Source organism: Hermetia illucens, chromosome 1 (assembly GCF_905115235.1).
Source record: "Hermetia illucens chromosome 1, iHerIll2.2.curated.20191125, whole genome shotgun sequence".
In the NCBI taxonomy this organism is placed as follows: domain Eukaryota; kingdom Metazoa; phylum Arthropoda; class Insecta; order Diptera; family Stratiomyidae; genus Hermetia; species Hermetia illucens.
The window spans coordinates 13,016,419-13,030,278 of record NC_051849.1 but is presented as its reverse complement, the minus strand read 5'-3'; the positions used below and the strand labels follow the sequence as shown (position 1 = coordinate 13,030,278).

At 42.9% G+C, this 13,860-nt stretch overlaps 1 protein-coding gene across 1 annotated transcript; it reads right to left on the bottom strand.

The window, feature by feature from the left end:
* Positions 1-10: 10 nt before the first annotated feature.
* On the bottom strand, positions 11-3,567 carry LOC119646502 (uncharacterized protein K02A2.6-like). Its single transcript, XM_038046958.1, has 3 exons — positions 2,065-3,567; positions 1,433-1,996; positions 11-1,354 (listed from the first exon to the last, which is right to left on the bottom strand). The coding sequence occupies exons 1-3, from the start codon at positions 3,565-3,567 to the stop codon at positions 11-13; spliced, it is 3,411 nt and encodes a 1,136-aa protein (XP_037902886.1).
* Positions 3,568-13,860: the final 10,293 nt, after the last annotated feature.

The following is a 13,860-nucleotide window of genomic DNA, read 5'->3' as shown; positions in this document are numbered from 1 at the left end:
GTTTCCGTTTTCATGCGACGGGCTGCATAGACTGCTGATGTTCCTGTTCATCATCTGCTGTCGGGCTTGCAGATTGGTAATGGAAACTGTTTCGCCTAAAATCTGAGACATCCCGGAAGTCGATTGATGGTGGTATTACCCTCCGTTCTCGGATATGATCTGCATGTCGTCTTCTTTCTACACCGTCCTTTGTTCGAACACGGTAGGAATATCGATTTGTTCTTTCGACTATGTTGGCTGGTTCCCACATTTTCTCGATGTCTGTCTTTACGAATACTGGTTGTGCTGGTTGGAACTCTCTGTTAGACTGCTCTGCTTGAAGATTTTGTTTTACATGTTTAAAATGCATCTCTCGCCGTACATTAGGCTTCAGATTGTCAAATAAAGTTCGCAGGCGTCGACCTAGCAAAAATTCAGATGATGCCTTCCCTGTAAAGGAGTGTGGTGTGTTTCGATATGTAAATAGAAATGTGCGCAAGCGCTGACGTTGTGATAAACCATCATATTCAGTGGCTTTCATGCGCTCCTTGAATGTTCGTACGAATCGTTCGGCTAGTCCGTTGGTTTTCGGATGGTACGGTGAAGACGTTACATGTTTTATTCCATGACTTTGACAATAATTTCGAAACTCTTCTGACGTAAATTGACTACCATTATCCGACACGATAATTTCCGGATAACCAAATGTTATAAACTTCTCCTCTAAGAATTTGCACAAAGTTCTTGTGGTGGCAGCATAAAGTACATCTGCTTCTACCCACTTTGATAAAGCATCAACAAGCACAATCCACATTTTTTCTTCGAAGGGACCTGCAAAGTCCACATGCAGTCGTTGCCAACAATGCTCTGGCAGGGACCAAAAGTAGATTGGCAGTTCAGATTGTTTTGGGCGTTGACGTTGACATGCCATGCATGATTTCACTGTATGTTCCACGTCCTTGTCGATGTTCGGCCACCATACATAGTACCTCGCTGACGCACGCATAGAGCCAATGCCTGGATGCCCTCTATGAAGATGCCTCAATGTTACTTCTTGAAGATTATCGGGCACGATAATTCGTCCTTGCCACATCAAAATACCGTTTTCGTATGATAGTTCCTCCCGTTTGTCGTAGTATGGTTTCAGCTCGTTGTTGACACACTTCGTGTCTGGCCAGTGACGCTCAATTAACTCAATTACTCGTCGTAATATTAGGTTATGTTTCGTCTGCTTCCTAAGTTCCTGTTCTGTTAGTACAATATCATCAAGCTTCCGTATTTGAATTACCGCATAAATTTTATGAATCTTCTGCGCTTCCTCCGAAATTGCTTCATGTGCGTTTGGTAAGCGTGATAAGCAATCAGCTAGAATATTCTATTTGCCTTGACGATACTGTATATCGTAATTGTATGCACCTAACATTAGTGCCCATCTCGTCAGACGGTTGTTTACGATTTTTTGCAAATTTCGTTTGTCTCCCAACAGATGTTGAAGCGGCTTGTGATCCGTAATTAATGTAAACTTTGTCCCACGTAAATATGGATCAAATTTCTTCACGGCGAAAAATATTGCTAATGCCTCCTTGTCAATGGTAGCGTATTTTTGTTCTGCTTCGTTCAATTTTCGTGACGCGTAGGCGATAGGTAACTCGTTGTTAGCCTCGTCCTGATGATATAAAACAGCACCAAGGCCTACATCGGATGCGTCTGTTGCCAAATAAAGCGGTTTTGTGAGATCGTAAGGAGTTAGATGACGGGCGCTAGCTATCATATGTTTAACATTATCAAATTGTTTCTGTTCCTTTATTGACCATCGCCATTGCGACTTTGTACCAGTTAATGCGTGTAGTTCGGAACATGCTCCATGTAAGTTGGGTATGAATTTCTCGTAAAAATTGACCAAACCCAGAAAGGATCGTAACTCCTTCTTGTTAGTGCTGCATTTTTTATTGCTATCAGCTTGTCTTCCACTGGATAGCTCCCTTTTCGGTTGAATTGATGGCCCAAATAGTCGATACTGTCTTGAAAAAAGCTACATTTATTCTTTTCGATACGAAAACCAGCTTCACGCAGAAGTTTAAAAACTTCTCTTAATGATCTTAGATGGCTATCTTCATCTGGACCTGTAATGCCTATGTCGTCGAAATAGATTGCAACGTTGGGTATGCCAGCAAGTAGATTTTCCATATAATTTTGAAATGTTCCGGGTGCACTCGATATACCAGGAGTCATACGGTTATACTGAAAATATCCTTTGTGTGTGGATATGATTAGGTATTTCCTTGACTCTGGACTAATCTCGAATTGTAGATAGGCATCGCGTAGATCTAATTTCGTGTACTTCTCACCCTTGGCAAACTGCTGACGGATGTTTTCGAATGTTGGTACTGGATGTCGTATTGTTACTAGTGCTGGATTCAGTGTAACACGAAAATCACCACAAATACGTATATTTCCGTTCCGTTTAACCACGTTGACAGTGGGTATTGCCCATTCGATCGGTGTTTCGTTGGGGTCAACAGGTGAGATTATTCCAAGCTGCTGTAACCTTTCAAGTTCGAATTCCACGCTTTTTTGAATTCCGAATCGGACTGGCCTGGCTGGAATATGTATTGGTGTTGCTGTTTCCTTTACGTGAATTTTAACTTGGTAGTTATTTATTTTTCCCAGTCCTTCTTCGAATAGCTGCTTGTTCTCTTCCAATATGTCATTTAACTTCTGATGCAGTGGTTTCGTTGTCGGCTGCACGTGGTTGTTAACACGATCTACGTTGTACACTGGTTCGGGCAGTGGCAAATTGAAGGCTTCATTCCACTCTAAGCCAAATAACATTGGATTCGCGTTGTCCACCACGACTACTTTCAAAGATCGCGTTCGCTTGTTCAGCGTCACTGTCACTGTAGCTTCCCCTTGGCAAGGTAAATCGAAATTGCCATAAGCCCGTAGTTTTGGCTTCCCTTTAAGCGTTGGTGATCCGATCTGTTTCCAAAAATCTGTACTTATAATGGAAACTGACGCGCCCGGATCCCAGTCCATCGTACACGTGACACCGTTTATCTTAACGTCAATGTTTCTTTTCTTAGCAATGGCACTCATTACTTTAAAAACTTGCTCACAACTCGAAATAGATGTATCACTATTTTTTACGTTGTAAATACGCTGTTGTTTCTTTTTGTCTCTCGCAATCAATTTAGCTCTGCCTTTTCTTATACAGCACGACCCGTAATGTCCACGTTTGCCACACGCTTCACAATTGTGATTCGCCGCCTTGCAGTTGTCTTTTGAATGTCTTTCACGCGCACCACATCTTAAACATTGTTCTTCCGACAAAATTCGGATCCGCTTACCGATTTTCGCACGACGTTTTACTATCTTTTTCACTTCCGCGCATTCACTTTCTACAATGTCTTTTTCCGCCAACTCTCTTGATAGCGCTATTTTGAAAACTTCCGCGAACGACACTTCGTTTTCTATGCCTTCAATATCATCGAATGTTTTTAGCTCTGGCCACCTTTGTTTCAATTCCACTTCAAGTCGGGGATGGTTGAGACCCGTTGCAAACCGATCACGTAATTGACGTTCTAGCATGTCGCCGTCGCCGTCGTAGCCACAATCGCGACTTATGTCTTTTAGCCTGTTCGCGTAAGATTCGAATGACTCATCTTTTTTCCTCACACAATTCCAAAAGTTCGTTAGAGCTTTGAAGCGCGTGGTTTTTCGTTCAAAAAGCTTCACGAATTTTTCCGCGATTTCCGTGTAAGTCAGGTTTTCAAATTTTTTCTTTGCGCCCGCAAATGCAGTTTTTAGTTCACGATAGGTTTCCGGCTTTAGACATGATACGAATAATTCTTTTCGAACTTATATCATCCGCGATTCCCCTCATGTGGCACTGGGCTTCAAAATAATCTACGAAAACACTAGCCGTTGTAACGCCATCATATTTCTCACATTTAAAGTTTTTTAGGATGTTTTGTTTTTTTACCTCTGTAGAGATGTTTTCTCTACCAACCGTCACGGTAGCGAAATTTTCAAGAATTTTTAGGTTGCTCCGCCTGCACACGTAAAAATTCGGCAAACTGTGTGGCGTCCATATTTAACTCGCGCTCGGAAAAACGAAAAACACGACCGTCCTCGTCGCCAGTATGTTGTGGAATCAAGTTTATTTGACAGTTGAATGTATATTAAATACAGTTGTAGTAAACTTAATTGTTAATTCACACTATGTATTACATGTAATGGTTAGTTCACACTATTACGCAGATACATCTCCAACTTCTCTTGAATTAGAATGTCAATTTTCCCACATTATTTTCGTTGACTGGTAGGTAGGTATCAGTAGCCGCACCGAGGAGCAGAAATAGTGCTGCGGTGCGCCGCTTTGATGCCACAAACTCTTAAGACAGTGACTGCTATTATAAGAGCAAGAAGGCAAAGCGTCTGGCACAGGAGCTATCGTGATCGGGTTTTGTTATAAGTGGGCCAAATCCTGCTTGACTTGGCATAGGTGGCATAGGGTTGTGGGTTTCGCCTTCTGCTCGTCTGTCTGGCGTTTGATGTTATATTCCTCAGCAATCGTCCGGTATTTAGCGAGGTCTTTTTCATCCCGCTCGTAGACGGTACCGGCTTCCTTACTCTTAGCAATCTTGCTGAAAATATGCTGGCTTTCTGGTACTGGCTCTTGAGCAGGACACCACAGGACCTTCGCTTCTTAGCCGGTTTCCGGTGACCGTCTTTCTTGTCGGGATCCCCCGATGTCGAGGGTTTCGGGTTAGGAGTACTATATCTGCTACACCCAGCTTGATGGCAGTGGATTCCAGGCTGGAAACCAGCCAATCAGCCGCCTTGCTCCGTGAGGTCCCTGCGGTTGGTTCCAGCAAAGCGATGCTACGGTTATCGATCTCCATGTAAACGTGATATATGCGGTATTTAATGCAGGTAGATTTACAAACAATTATATAGTTACCATAGTTTCCTCTATGAGGCGCAGTGCGTCAACCACACTTCCGCGCCATCACGATTTTCCGAGAAGCTTGCACTCCCCCTTTAATGTTCTGCGCCACGTATGTCTAGGGCAACCGACTAGTCGACCTACAATAGGGTCCATTGCATCGCATAAACCACAATGTCGACCTTACTAATTCTATGAATTATCCACTACCGAAACTTGCTTTAACGGATAAGTTTGAAACCTTGAAGACACCTAGTTTGTTTTTCTGTGAGTGGTTCTAGACTTTTTAATAACGATGACCGCTTTGAAAACCGTAACCTTGCCGAATTCCGTAACATTTATGGCCTTAGAAAATAGGGACCCCACGCGGCTGAGATGGTCTACTCGATCGGAATTGCATTCACTCATCGTGTTAATACAATATATATCGCGGTGGTATTTTTATGGACTTGGATCATTTATGTATATGTTTTTCTGGGACCTGGTGTTAATAGTAGACTTAATCCTCTTGATTTGAAGATTAAGTTCTTCTGAGTCCTTCATTCATTTGATGCCAGACGTCACTAACTTCGAGGAGCAATTTACTCTTTCTGGTGCACGAACCATCTTTTGTTTGGCAAATACCTAATTTTTACAGAATTTGCCGTTTCGTTAAGCTCGGTGCCCCCGTCAGCAGAAATAATGCTATCAGCCTTCGATGTTCTGTACGTTAATGCAAATATAATAGAAAGAGTGTGATGGTCAGTTAAACTGAGGACCTTGGTTTTGTTGGTGTTTATCTTCAGTTCAACTCTTCTTGCTTTTTTTCCAAATTCCGAATTCCCTGCTTTGGTAATTCACACATTCAATACGGTGTTGGCATGGCCATAACTGAGGGTTTCCGTGATTCCATTAAAGAAATCGAACGAATTGATGGCCGGCTGATGAAGCTCACCATTATATCAGCGCATTATTCACTTCTTCATCGAATACGTACCACAGACACTTCGACCTTATGTAGAGAAAAATGCCTTCTGGCAACTTCTCGATGCAAAGACCTGTAATGTGGCAACTGATGACTATATCATCATTGCGGGCGGCCTTAATGGTCAATTTGGTGAAAAGACAGACGGTAACAGGTACGATAGGGGAAAAAGGTTTGGAGCGTGCAATAGTGGAAGGTGGGAGGGGGCGACCGTATAGTCGATAATATGACCTTGTACTTGTGAGTACTTGATTCATTACATGATTGTCTCATTTTCCTACATTTTATGGTGGGAACAGCTCGAAAACAGCTGTAAAACAGAAATCGACTATACTATCATAAGGAGCGGGCGGGGAATGAGAATTGCGGGCATGTGACCAGAATGGCTTTAATTTCCGAAGTTCAAGTCAGCCCCCAATCCTGTAATGTGATATCACATTACAAAACATCACTAAATATCACCATTCTTCCTAGTACAAGTGGCGCCGGTAACTGTCGGGCAAAGATGTTGACAACTAGTTGCAAATTTGCTTATGATATGATTCCTTGTTCTTTATGATGTGGATATTTCAGCGAATGAAGTGCACGCCAAGTTGATTATGGACTTCCCAAATACCACCAGAAAAGAGTAACAATAGTAGGAACAAAAGACCACTGGAGTCCCTGGCGAGTCCTCGTACTGTGGGCCCGTGGTATGTTATGTTCCATTGTCCAAGATTCGCGGATGAAAGAGGGAGGTTGAATGACATTGACAAGTTATCCGATCCCATCCATAATATCGGTCGAGGTCGAAAACAAATTATAGTCCGGCAAATGAAATATTAACCGCGATGCGGAAAATCGATCGAACCCGAAAAGCATGAGGGATGCGTGATTTAATCATAGTAGTATAGATCAGCGCCCTCATCGTGAAGTGATATTTTATCGAAGTAGTTCCGCGGGGATGTGAGTGGAGTGGTGGTTCTTACGGGGTACAATTCCCCACACTGCTGCAACCTTATGCAAAAAACATACCAAGGTACCATGTGAGACTTGTAATTTAGCTTCGAGTACCGCGGTTGGCGTAGTACTCATTGCTCTAGTGATATTTAGGCAACCGAGCCTTTCAATTTTCGCCACCACCTTCCAACCGTTAGAAAAGTTCAGTCTCGGCGACCAGATGATGCATGTATACATCTAAATGGATTTTGTTATGGATGTATCTATCCAATGAATCCGTTGTGATGAAAGTTTCCAGTTCCTATCTGTCGCAGTCCTACAGAACCAGAGCAATTTGCAATATTTCTGGTATTGTTCCTGGATATGGTGCTTCAACGTTAGTTTGGAGTCGAGATGTTCTCCTAGATATTTTCTAAAGATTTCCGCCCTTGATAGTGAACATAACTGCGTCATTTTTTTGTTTGACATAACTAGTCCAGTCTTCAGAGCTTACACTTCAAGTCCGTTACGGAGGCACCAACTGTGGATTACATGCAGAGTTGCTTTCAAGCGGTCACATACTGTGTCAGCAAACTTGCGGATAATTATTATGGCTAGATTATCCGCAAGGGCTAATGGGAAGACTTTTGTGACCTCAGTGAGCCATAGCAAAATGTGCATTACCAGGAGACATAAAAGAAGAGAGAGAGCCCCTCCCTGTGGATACCAACCGCTTTATTAGACTTCTGTCCGACCAAAACGTGGATTTTTCTCCACTCCACCATGTGAAATATCTAGCTGATTAACAGCGGATCGATTCCATGTTGTCTTTCACAAATCATCGCTAATGAGGCATATTTGAAGGCACCTTAAGTTCAAGAATGCTCCTAAGGTACTGTCACACGGAATATCCAACGTCCAGCACCCTATACACTGCTTTATGCAGATGATGTTTTGCTAGCATCTGATAGTATCAGATGAATGATCTCGCGCAACTTGTCCAAAAATGGAACGATCGCCTCATGCAATACGGTCTCAGATTGAATCTAAACAAAACTGAATTTTTGACGACCGATCTCCATGAAACAGGCACAATCGCTGTCAGCGACAATGACCTGCACAGAACTGAGCGATTTAAATATCTCGGGTCAATGGTATCAACCAATGGAAAACTGAGTTTTGAAATTGCTTCACGTATTAACGCAACCTGGTTGAGGTGGCGTTCCACAACTGGTGTTCTTTGTGATTGACATATCAACGAACATCTCAAATCTAAAATTTACCGTAATGTCGTCCGTTCTGTCGATATCTATGTTTCTGAGTGTTGGCTGACCATAAAAGACAATGAACACGTCTTGCGATAATGGAGACGTAGATGCGTTGGACTAGAGGCATGACATGTTTTGATCAGTTGAATTGCACCGCTCGTGGAAAAATTGCGAGAGAGGCGTCTTCGATGGTAATTCCCGCTAACGAGAATTCACTTGCCAAAATTGGTCTGAACACCGAAGTCGATGGTAAGCGACGAAAAGGCCGGCCGAAACAACGGGGGCTTGAAAGCCTCGCGATTGCATCCAGGTCAGCCTTTGATAGAACCAAATGGCGAAACCGACCACGACGAGCCGACCTCGCTTGTGAACGGTACAAAGGCTGAAGAACAAGAAGAAGCAGAGTGATGCCAAATACACCTCGATGGTCAACTGGCCTACGCTAATCATATTAATATAATGAGAAGAACAACCCGAGAGGATGATCCAGCCCAGAAAGTCTATAAGGATAATACCTCTTGTAGAAGAGAAGACATGGCAGACTCTCTACCTCAGATGGACCGATGGTTGGAGCGCCAGATAGCTATTACAGATATCAAATTTGTGGACTTCGGCACAAATCAGGAGTGTCTTACCACTAAAGGTATAAATGAAAAGAAATATTCTTATTTTGAAAGGAAAGTCTGATTAATATCTTAATCGAATTGTTAGTGGAAGAAAGAATAAAATCCATTCAGGGCATAGTTGCGGATTAGATGCTAGGGGCTGGTGCTAACGCTGGGTAATGTTTTAAAATTGGGACTGGAATGGTTACCGGTCTAGAGAACCACTCTATCTTGAGGATTGAAGAAGCGGTTTTTATATTATTTGGATAAGAGAAGTTGAAGGAATAGATGAGTACGAAGAAGGTTCTCTTCGGCGTTATCAATCAACATGACCTAAGCGACAAACGGGTTGGCGTGTGTCTGACATTTGACTGGGAAGTCAACGGCCTGACGGGGCTAAGGACAATGTCAATGCGAGGAGTTTAACAGGAATCATAAAGGATTTCGTTGTAAATGTATTTGGATTGGTTTTCGCAGATATTGGTGCTTTGGCGGAGGATCTTCTATGCACGCAATTGTTTCATATTTCTGGGAATTTAGGGATCATTTCTAACGGATAAATTATCGGTAAAGCTCATCCGAACAGGGATTCAGGCGAGCTTCGTCGTCTTGTGGAAGTGCAAAGGATTACAGTCAGGACTTGTATTAGGAAGGTAAGCCATGAACAGAGAAATTTCGTTAGCCGAACGAACTTTGTCTTGTCTTGTTTTAGAACCGGACCTTATTTAGGAAGGTTTAGCTTACAGAGCTTACAGAGGTGCGAATGGAAGTTTACGATTTCAGGAAGCGGAAGGCGGGGCCTTATTGTTATACGGAAGTCGCTCGATGATGGGAGATATACGAGCACCTTTGCAATTAGAAGGGAAATGGGCGTTGAGGAGGCAGCGGTTGATAATCGAGGGAGGTACGAATAATTGGAATACATTTTATTAGAACTACTTCTTGTTTTCAAACGTCGCGATTGACGCCGTAATGAAGTTCGGTGTGATAAAATGAAGGTTAGACAGTTCTCTGGGATGATTAAGTTGATCGGTAACAGGCTCTGTAAGGCCCGCGTGCGGCAGAATTATGGGAGTGATTAGAGCCGGGAAATTGATTCGCTGACATCGGCTTTGAACTTGGCTGTGAATGTGCAGTGGTGAATTTGCTAGGATATTCGCCTTTTCGGGTGGAAATTGGGGTTTGCTAGGTTCTTTTGCCCAGGCGAGCTTTTCCGATTTCTCTGAATTGGTTCAGCTCGATTTTGGGGAGGCGTTTATGCAGGAGGTCAGTATACGCTTAAATTTCATGGGTAGATTGATCTGTCAAATCTACGGTTTTCTTCTATAAAGAGGATCTTTTGTATTTGATATCATCGAGGAACTCATTAGTGGTTGCGGCAGTAAATGGCGGCAATGAAGGCCAAAAACAAATCTATTTCATAGGAAATGGGAGATTTTCAAACAACTAATACTACTAATGCGGATATCGAGCCCACAAAACCTCTTTCCTTTTTTGCTTGCTTCGTATACTTGTCATAGAATATCCCACTCAAATGGAGTGATTTATTTCACCGTCCATATAACACAGGGCTTATTAATGGTGTCCAGATGCTAGGCTTTTTTTCTGTGTCTTTTTTTCGATTTCGTAATGCGCCGCCAAAAGTTATGAGCTTTATTCCTGTCGTTAACGAGTAGGAACTTTAGAGCTATATTCGGTCATCGGGATATTATATCTCATGGAGGTATTTCTAAGCGCTTGGGGCGAGAGAAAGAGATAAAAGCGTCGGAAAAAGACACATTTTTTGAAAGTTTGCTGAAAAAGGATCGCGAATAATATAATAAGCATGCGAAGTCTAAAAGGAGGCAGTAACGATGAAATTTCGAAAAATGGAGTAGTTTACTTTAGGAGAACAGATAGTGGAAGAAGGGGAAAATCGTTAGGAGTCGAGTGCGACAATTGGTGCTGTTGTAAAGATGGTGGCTTAGATAATACTGATCGACATAGAGCAAGCTGGTTTCCGCTTTGGATCCTCCTGTATTGACCACACACATTGCTTTCGGCATCTTAAACAGAGAGTGTATCTGGCGGGTATAATCAGAGCGACATATAATGGTGCAGAAAGCCCCATGCTGCATCAAGGTAAAATCTCTCTCAGAAGAATTTAAAGTCCAAAGCGAAATCCGCCAGGGTTTCATCTTTTCACTGATATTGTTTCTTTTTGTTATCGATGACGTTCTTCATGTTGCCTTGTCCAGAGAACGTGGAGGAGTTCAACGGATCATGATGTCTTCCCTCAAATACCTTGACTACGCTGATGATCTATGTTCGTTCCCCCACCGATAGATACATGCAACTTTTCCTGCTTTTCTGAAATTAGGAACAGAAGTATATCAAGAGCTCAATTAGATATGTACTTATAGAATTGTGCTTGTCACCGATATTATTTCTTCTTCGCATCGGTGATATTTTTCATCCTGCCTTTCCCAGAGGACGTGGAGGAGTTCAATGGACTATAACATCTTTCTTCGAACATTTCGACCACCTGGTGCCATTTGTTTGCTCTCTCACCGAGTCATAGACCTTGACCAAATGACTTTGGATCTGAAAAGAGAGCTTCTTGGCTTCTTGTCTTCTTGTTTGACTACCAAAACCAAGGTTTTCAGTCTGACGGGTCGTCGCACTCCTTCTATTTGCATTAATGACAGAGCATTGAAAGCGTTGATCCACTGGGGATAGATCACACATTAATAAGGGACGACAATAGACCCTCCGCGTTGGAAAATGAGTATATGTTCTTTTACCCGAACTAGTCTCGAATCTCTCCAATTACCACATCCGATGAAAAAACCAATTCGGAGGGCTTATTTGTTAATTATAATGGGTTAAAAATTGAATTCTTACAAGGCGGAAAAGAAAATTTATGTGACGTCATCGAGCGAGGAACGTGGCAAATTGATACGTGAATGAACAATCCTTCAATTGACTTTACTTTTCGGCAGTAATGACAACAAACTATTTAGCAAATTCTGACATCTTTACCTGGATTAAATGGATGTGCACTGAGCGGGACTCGCTTGGGTTGAATATTCTGCGGTATTTCTTCTTTCGTGACTTGATTTGAATTTGAATAATAGTGACACAAAATTCTAATACAATCGTATATTATTAATTAAGATTGGAGTTAAAATCTAAAAAATGTTAACTTACATTGAAATGATTCCACTGTACGATGGCGATCCACTTTTTCTGCAAATCTCCTTTCGGAATAGCCAAAAAGAAAATTTTGTTTAAGAATCGAGGGATTCCTAAGTCCCCCATTCACTTAATGGCGGACCGGACCAGTTGGAAAGCAACATGCATTCACGGTTGCCGCTCACGGAACCCTCATCCTTGGGCAAGCACCCAAGTTGCAAAATTTATGACTTGCGGTTTCGTCCAGGGCAGAGGCAGCTTATTAGATGCTGCCCCACCCCTGCCCTGGGAGCATCGTGACGGAAGTGGTTACAAGGCGGTATTTGCTCCCTTATATTAATTCAAAAAGACGTCATGTGTTCACAAAACCGCTTTGTAAAATTTTTAGGCCTAAGCCGGACGAGGCTAAACTAAAATTTTGTTTAAGAATGAAAGCATGTTGCTTTCCAACTGGTCCGATTCGCCATTAAGTAGATGGCGGACTTCAGACCATCGTTACTTGAGGTTTGAGGTTTACTTTCATTATTGGTAAACAGACTGCAATATAAAGAAGGAATCTAGGGAAATCCGATTGAACGAATTTCAACTTCTTGACAGTAAATCCAAGAACTCGACACAATGGCTACGTCACGCAAAAGACTTCCTTCATTTTTATTACATCATACATGTGGTACCTCCATTTGACGGACTCCGCCGAATAACGTACAAAATGCGGTGCGCCGAGGGTGTCCGGTAAATAGAAGTTTCACTATATATGGTTTGCCAGCAACTCCTCAACCCCTCGCATACAACTTAATCATGGCTTTAAGTATTGCCTCACAATCATCGAAAGGTTCACGCGGTGGTGTGAAGCAATACTTCTGGCCGACATTTCCGCACAATCGCGCGCCGAGGCCCTTTGTCCAGAATGGATCCCACGCTTTGGAGTTCCGGCCGAAGGCATTACTGACCAAAGAGTGCAGTTCGAGTCTACCCTGTTCTCGGAGTTGGGCAAACTCCTGGGTTTCAAAAGCCACCGGACGACTGCGTACCATCCGCAATCTAATGGGATGCTGGAACGCTGGTATAGGACACTGACGATGACTCTTCGTGGTCGCAAGCCCTGCCTTTCGGCCTACGTACAGTCCATCGCGAAGGGTTTCCCGCCAGTTGATGTACGAGGAGAATTTGGAACTCCCCACCAATCCTGTGTTCAATACCGGGATATCGTGGGAAGGTTAAAATCACCCCCCGCAATCCCGTCATTCTTCGACAAGGGCTAACACCCCTAAGGACCTGGATGTCTACACACACGTCTTGGTTCGCGTGGATGCTTCCCGGAAGTCCTTCAGCCACCATATGAAGTGCTGAACAGAGGGGAGCACTTTTTTAGACTTAATGCCAATGATAAGTCCAAGAAAGCCGGGGCTGAGGTTTCGGGAAGAAAGGATACATGGCGTGTGAGATTTGTTCTGCACCGCTAAAATTGTTGGGCCAGGGGTCGGGTTTGTTGTTGAAGCACGGTATCAGTTGGGAGTGGGGTAATGTGAAGGCGCAAGCTCATAAGCGAGGATTCATCTGCTCCGAACGAGGATGATGCAATTCACCACGGAGTAAAGCTCACCCGTCTGAGCGGCCTTCCTACCTGTGGGTAGCGGGGTGGAAGTTACGAGGCTGGCGGAGCAATCGTGGAAGTAAAAAAATGTAGAGAGTGATCGGTGAAAAAGAGTTGAATAAAGTTTTTCCTGGATTGAAATTAAAAAATAAAAATGACATGTTTTGTAATTGAGTTTTCATAATTAATGAATGATCTAAATTTCCTTGATGCGTTAGTGGCAATTTAAGTATGCAAGCTATAACAGAAAGAACACTAGCACAGGACAATTTCAACTTGATTTTGGTGCTGAGATAACTGCGTTTAGACAGGGCAGCGAAAGCGGAGCTAGCGCTGTTAATGCGTCGGGCAACATCCAGTTCAAAGTCAGCGTGGGCAGAAACCACGTTTCTGATAGGGAGAGTGTAATG